Source organism: Phalangium opilio, unplaced genomic scaffold (genome assembly GCF_054372755.1).
Source record: "Phalangium opilio isolate 3A_F unplaced genomic scaffold, DU_Popi_V2 ptg000063l_1, whole genome shotgun sequence".
Classification (NCBI taxonomy): domain Eukaryota; kingdom Metazoa; phylum Arthropoda; class Arachnida; order Opiliones; family Phalangiidae; genus Phalangium; species Phalangium opilio.
Window position 1 is genome coordinate 932656 of NW_028324180.1, and position 7555 is coordinate 940210.

General features: G+C 39.3%; 1 protein-coding gene and 1 pseudogene across 1 annotated transcript; both read right to left on the bottom strand.

Moving 5' to 3' along the window:
- Window positions 1–1482: 1482 nt before the first annotated feature.
- Window positions 1483–2938, bottom strand: LOC149662121 (uncharacterized). Its single transcript, XM_089842355.1, has 2 exons — window positions 2478–2938; window positions 1483–1587 (listed from the first exon to the last, which is right to left on the bottom strand). Exons 1-2 carry the CDS (start codon window positions 2751–2753, stop codon window positions 1561–1563), a joined length of 303 nt encoding a protein of 100 aa, XP_089698481.1. The 5' UTR covers window positions 2754–2938; the 3' UTR covers window positions 1483–1560.
- Window positions 2939–3770: 832 nt separating this feature from the next.
- Window positions 3771–7223, bottom strand: LOC149662122 (uncharacterized; annotated as a pseudogene).
- Between the last annotated feature and the right edge of the window lie 332 nt (window positions 7224–7555).

Genomic DNA, 7555 nt, shown 5'->3' on the forward strand with positions numbered 1-7555 from the left:
TTATGAGAAAAAAATATCATGGAAATAGACATGAGAAAAGAAGAACTGAAGGTAAAAGAAAGGGAACTTAATTTAAAAGAACGAGAATTAGAATTGCAAGAAAAGAGGCAAGAGTGTGAAAGGAAGGAAAGACAAAAAAGCCTTGATCTGGAGAGGAAAGAAAGAGAAGAAAGGTTTGAGCTTGAGAGGAAAGAACGGAAAGTGACCCTTATGTTACTGAACAAAATGATTGAGAAACTAGGTTAACAAGGAAATTTTGAATAAAACGAAACTACGTCAACGAATCATTAAATTTCTGCTTTGGTTTAACTTGCATAACTTAACAGTACACTTGTTAATTCAAATTATTACTTAGCATAAGACTTTCGATGCCTTTTGAATCTATGAAATATTTTCAATAAGAATTATACCCACCGTTTAAAAAGATCCAAATGTAATTTATATCTAGCGTTTAAAACAAATCTTGGAACACTCAAGACCGAAGAAATGTTCTGGAAAAAACTAATTAAAATCTACCTATTTATACCTACCGTTTAAAACAAATCTTGGAACACACAAGACCGAAGAAATGTTCTGGAAAAAATTAATTAAAATCTACCTATTTATACCTACCGTTTAAAACAAATCTTGGAATACTCAAGACCGAAGAAATATTCTGGAAAAAAATTAATTAAAATCTACCTATTTATACCTACCGTTTAAAACAAATCTTGGAACACTCAAGACCGAAGAAATATTCCGGAAAAAACTAATTAAAATCTACCTATTTATACCTACCGTTTAAAACAAATCTTGGAACACTCAAGACCGAAGAAATATTCTGGAAAAAACTAATTAAAATCTACCTATTTATACCTACCGTTTAAAACAAATCTTGGAACATTCAAGACCGAAAAAATATTCTGGAAAAAACTAATTTAAATCTACCTATTTATACCTACCGTTTAAAACAAATCTTGGAACACTCAAGACCGAAGAAATATTCTGGAAAAAACTAATTAAAATCTACCTATTTATACCTAGCGTTTAAAACAAATCTTGGAACACTCAAGACCGAAGAAATGTTCTGGAAAAAACTAATTGAAATCTACCTATTTATACCTACCGTTTAAAACAAATCTTGGAACACTCAAGACCGAAGAAATATTCTGGAAAAACTACTTAAAATCTACCTATTTATACCTACCGTTTAAAACAAATCTTGGAACACTCAAGACCGAAGAAATATTCTGGAAAAAAACTAATTAAAATCTACCTATTTATACCTAGCGTTTAAAACAAATCTTGGAACACTCAAGACCGAAGAAATGTTCTGGAAAAAACTAATTAAAATCTACCTATTTATACCTACCGTTTAAAACAAATCTTGGAACACTCAAGACCGAAGAAATATTCTGGAAAAAACTAATTAAAATCTACCTATCTATACCTAGCGTTTAAAAAAGATTGGTGAAATTCTGAAATTAAATAATTAGCGCTACTGTTGATTTACCTATTCAATCGTCTCGTTTGCAAAGTAGGTCACTTGTTAGCTCTGGGTACTTTAATATCTATCGTTTTCTATATAGTGCTCGACAGTTGGCGGATCTATTTCTAAATAACAAGAAGATATGCTGCCATATATGCAAGTGTGCACATTAGTTAATAGAGCACCTACTATGTATAAAGTGACCATACGTCCCGGTTTAGCCGGGACAGTCCCGGTTTGTTAAACTTTGTCCCGGTGTCCCCGAAGAATGCCTCGGGACACTAAAAAGTCCCGTTTTCTGGAAATTGTCCCAGTTTTGATTATCGCGCGGTATATGTAATTATGTATTCTGCTAAATATTTCTTCAAATCTGTGAACAATGTCATGGTGACTTGTGTAGTTTTTCTAGTGACGAGTGAGTCTTCTTTTATTCAAAATGCCTAAACGCAAATGCGTATTTAACGACAACCTTCAAAAGAGTTAGTTAGGCGCCAAGTTTTTCAAAATTTAGCTCTTTCATCGAGATCAAATTTATAGACAGCGAAATTGCGGAGCTCGCTTCGCTCGCTCTGAATTTTTAAACATAATATTTTCAATAGGCTTTGCTTTTCAAAGTAAAATCCGATTAGTTTTTTTGAGATTTTTCTACATAGTTTAAGCTAAAATAGGTTTACCTATGAGGATTTTTAGTACTATATTTCCTATAAAAACACCCTTTCTTTTCAATAATATCATAATTCATATTTTCTATTAGGAATTAAAGTTTTTCGCTGAGCTCCCTGGTGTTGCCTTGGGCCCCAGCCCCCCTGAGAAAAACAATGATCGGCGCCCCTGCTTAAAATCATCACCAGACCTCCATAAACAAATCTGTGCTTCAGAAAAATATAAGAAAGACAATATCAACCCTTAGAAAAATCTTAGTTGTGTTTACTTCAATCCGAATTTTAGTTTGTTTCTAGTGTTTACAAGCCGTCCCGGTTTGGGGTAAAAAATAAATGGTCACTTTAACTATGTAGTAAATGCGCACAGGTTGTAGGAGAAGCTTCAAGTTCTTTTTGAAGTCCAGGAACGCAAAATTTTGGACAATTTTTCCAAACCCCCACTCGACATTCTCCCTTACCGCACTCATTTTCTTGTTGAAGCTCTCTTCTTCTGGGGATAGCTGGGCACCACGAAAGGGCACAATCAACGCGTTCCGTAATGGATATCCAGGGTCTCCGTAAATGCAGTATTCATCCCCACACACATTTTCTAGCTCTTGTACTATACCGCTAATACGAAGCATATGCGAATCGTGGCGTCTGCCTTCAATTGGTCCAAACAAATTCACAATAATTCCATCAGGTGACAAAATAGATTGATACTTAAGAGCGTGAATTCTCTTATGTCCACTGTAGATCAGCCTTTGATCCCGTTTTGGTCGACAAATTGGTCTGGCCGTTCCGTCATTAAAACCCTAGCAATTTTTCAGCGGAGCTCTTTCTGCAATAGCCTTTGAGTAGCGTTTTAAATCTTCATTCAAGAGCGTTTGTCTTCTTAAATCCTGAAGCCAATGCTTGTGCCGATTATAATTATAATTCAACGTAGCTTTGCATATGTAAGAGAGCTCAGCTTTAGAGCGGTTAAATAAGGGGCACAGGGGCGATTGGGATACACCATTCGCCTCAACAAAATGCAAAACGCCTCAACTTTATCTGACTTCGTTCTGTTTTCGCAAATGATAAAATCCAGTAGCCTTAACAAATCCACAAGTCTATAGATGTCATCAGTTGAAAACCTGTAACATGTGCTACATTGTAACGATACATATAATAAATTTTCAAGAAACCCTAACCTGAAGTTAAATTTACAGAACTCCTCCGATAAATTTAGTAGCTTAAAACGTTGGCGATACGGTGCCGGGTTAGAACTTTTAATCACTCCCAAAATTAGTAACTCCTCCACATCATCCAAGTCGTTTTCGGAAGCGTACAACAATAAATTATCGTCAATCTACAAAGGAATAAAATTAAAAAGGGCAATCTAGGAACCTTAAAAACCTCTTCCTTTTTTAGCTCTCTTTAGCTTTCTTTGTTCATTCAACCGAACTACCAAGAAGTAGAAAACTCTAGCTTCAAATGTTTTAAATTCCATAAGAAATTAATAAAAATATTACCATATCTTAAAATTTTCGTCAATTTGGTCTTCTTTAATTAAATAAATTTACTGGCTGACAGGCAAAAGTAAACAAAGGACAACTCTCCAAGAAGAATCTCAACGGATAATTTAATTCAAACTCACCGAGTCGTCGTCTGCTAAGGGATTAACCCCCAAGAGTCAAGACCTCATCCGTAGAGGACGCCAAGTCCAGGAAAACTTCCGCTACATTTAAAAAAAAGAGAGAGAGACAGGCGAACCTTGGGGGCCGATACGGATAAAAAACCCGCCAATTCTGAAATATTTGAACTACACGTACCCGTACGCGTTTTGGAGGTGTAAGCTTAAACTATCTATTAAGGACTTTCGCTTCTTTGCCAGTATACGCCGATTGAATAGGAATGTTTATTTTATGACCTAATCATACTAACCATTCAATCGCCACGAGAGACTGATTTTCTTTAATGCGGTATAAATTCTTGGGTATTATACCTATCGTATCTTTTTTAAAAAGGTTTTGCGATAGACGTGACTACAAACCCCTGACATTGTCACCGCCCCGCATCGAAACGGATCTACACCGACTCTATCTGTTAGAAGTTTACGTAATATCAAGCAACCTTTTCTCAAGATAGTCACGTCATTCGAGCAAATTTATAAAGATATTTTAAAAAATTAAACACATTTTCTTCGTTATACCATTTAAGAAACGATTCGTAATTTTTCGAGGTAAAATTTTCGCATCCATAGGCTTCATTAGGGGTAATCCTTTCTCTAAGACGTAATTGGTCTGTTCTTGATTGTTAATGTCGAAATTATGCTCGACTACGTTAAATAGAACGTTGGCGAAATAGCCCTTAGATTCGTCATCCTCACTAAAGCCGAAAGTGGCGGAAAATTTAGCCAGAGCTACTGGGACGAATTTGTACGAGTGTAAGAAAATAAAATTGTAAAGTTTGATCTGATATACCTCGGTTCCATTCACGATTAATTCCGGCTGCCAATTTTCGTTACGCCCCATTATTTCTCTTAATAAAAATTTGCTGGTCGTATTTACTACCGTTATGACAATTTATATATACGTTTTCAACGTCGGCCATGGTTCTTAGGTACTCTATAAAACCGTGTATAGGATTCGATCCGGCGAATTTTCTTTCTCTGTTTCCAAATTGACCGCATAACGCGCAAAATCTTAAGTTTAATTCGTCAACGCAGTTTTGGCTAATAAGTAACATTGGTTCATGTTCGAACCCTTTCTCTTTACCGTCTTCTTCGTAGTGTTTTATTTTGTATAGATTCTATGTCGAAAAATACGAAGACGAAATTAGGAAGATTAGTTTGTCTTCTCTTTGCGGACGAAGCTAAAAACGGGAAATCTTTGATTTGTTGGAATAACGAGCTTTGATGCCGGCTTAACACGAATTTCTATAATGACATTGAACTTATCCTTGACCAGAGGAACGAGTGAGTCGGAGCAATTGTGATACATGAGCTACAGCTTGAATTGACCCATCTGGCATGCGATGTTGGAAGACCGCCCCAAGTCCATAATCGGAGGCATCAGCAGCGACAGTGTAGGATCATAATGCGTTAGAAGGAGATCTGATTGAAGCGTCATCTTCAGTTCCTCGAAGGCGTGCTGACATTTAGGTGTCCAAGACCAAGTCCGTTTGGATTCCAATAATTCGTCCAGTGGTTGTCTCATGAAACGCATATTATTAACGAAGACCTGGTAATAGTTTATCATTCCCAAAAATGACCGTAACGTTGGCAGGTCAACTGGTGCTGGCATGTGGACAATAGCCTTGATTTTCTCAGGATCAGGTCGTCGACCAGCGCTATCAATAATGAATCCCAGATATTTTATTTGTGTCATGAATAGCTTACATTTCTCGAGGCGAAGGCGGAATCCATAGTCTTTAATACGGGAGAGTACTTCTTTGAGGCGTTGCTGGTGATCTTCGAAGTTACGGCTGACAATGATTATATCATCGAGGTAAGCGGTTGCGAATTCAAGTCCAGCAAGCATCTGGTCCATTATTGTTTGGAAAATCCCCGGAGCGGATTTCACCCCAAACGGAAGTCTCTGATATTGGAAGTTTCCCAGATGAGTGGAAATGGTACAAAGTGGTTTAGACTCGTCGTCCAGTTCTACTTGTAAGTATGCTTCAGATAGATCCAATTGGGAGAAAAGTTTTCCCCCGTTGAGCGTCGCAAATATGTCTTCCGGCAACGGTAATGGGTGTTGGTTGAGTTCTATGGTCTCATTCAGGCCGGTGGAAAAATCTGCGCAAAGACGGGTAGTGCCGTTAGGTTTTCTTACGCTTACGATCGGTGCTGCCCAATCAATGTGCTCGACGGCTTTCAGGACATTTGACTCTTCCAGGAGTTTGATTTCCATTTCGATAGTTTTGCGGGCGGCAAACGGAACTGGCCTAGCTCTACGGTATACTGGAGTGCTTCCGGGTTTGAGAGTAAGACGAGCTTTCGCTTTGGTACACAGCCCCAAACCGTCCTCGAAGACATCCGGATACTCATCCTTCAGCGTCGCGAGGCAGTCTGCTTCTCGTAATCTTTGAGGCGTTCCCGATGAGGCGGTACAGAGATTAATGGCTTGAGCACCGGGTCAAGAACATTGTCGTAAGCTCTCCAGAAGACCGAAAAAATCCAGGGTTTCCACTCCCTGCAGGTTTAGGGATCCGTCTTTCGCCAAGTAGAAACTGTGTTGAATGTCAGCTGGTCCCAGTTTAAATTTTGCCGTTGCTTTTCCAAGGAATGTAGTGCTTGATCCATCGAATAGCACTCCTTGCTCACTGCAGGGGGTTAACTTCGGCTTACCAATTCGTTCGTAAGTCGCCTCATTGATAATATTGCCTTCCGCTCCACTGTCCAAGTAGAAAACTACGGGAACGTCGTTAACCAAGAATTACCCCGTTATGAATTTCGAAGGTCGCATGGAATTCAGGCTGACTGTATTTATCTGGCTTCTGTCTGGTTTCCGGTGTCCGGATACTCGTTTCTGATTTTCACATTGACTAGCGAGGTGACCTGTTCGAGAGCATTTATGGCATTCAGTCTTAGCGTGCGTGCATTCCCTGACCCAGTGCATTTCTCCATATCGAAAACAGGCGTAAGGCCGCGGTTTCGAAGATCTTTGGGATGACTTGGCTCTCCGCTTTTCGGGAGATCTGGAAGGATGCCGTACAGAAGTCTTCCGACGACGGAAGCTGTAGTTCGGCGTGGCCTTTGCTTGGAAAACCGTCTGTTCAGTCTTCGTAGCGACGATGGTCAGGACTTCGTCAATTACATTCTAGAGTTCAATGTTGGCCTTGGTATTTAATCGTTGCAGGATTCTGGTTCGTATGGTTTCGTCTTCTGGTCGTGAGAGTCCAAATAAGGAAACCAGAATTCCGAATTGATCTTCGGTCAAATCGGTGAAATTGAAACGCTTTAGAAGTAGTTTCACGCGATTAAAATACGGGCCATAATCTTCATCTAAGTGACGCTGGATCCGCATTAGGTTGAATCTTTCTATGAAGAGTGTCTGTTTCTTCCCAAAAAGTTTCTTGAGGTTCTCTACTGTCGTTGCATACGGGTAGTCCGTTGGCTCTTTGGGCATACAGGACCGATATTACTCGCTGAAAGCTTCGTTAGACAGCTTCGAGACCAGATACTTGACTTTGGCAACGTCGGGCAGATTTGGGACACTAATATCCACGAGATAGTCAAATCTCTTCAGCCATTGTTCCAATTTGTCGCCATCGTGTTCATCAGGCTCGAAGATTGGAATGTCAAGGCAAGCTATTGTGGATGTGGGTGCTGATGTGAAGGTTGACAGACCGGAGGTTCCTGTTGTCTGGAGTAGGAGGTCAATGATCCTTTGGTTCTGCTTCTGGGCCGCCATTTGCTGCTGCATAAACGCGTTCAACACATCTCCCAGAGAGGACGAGG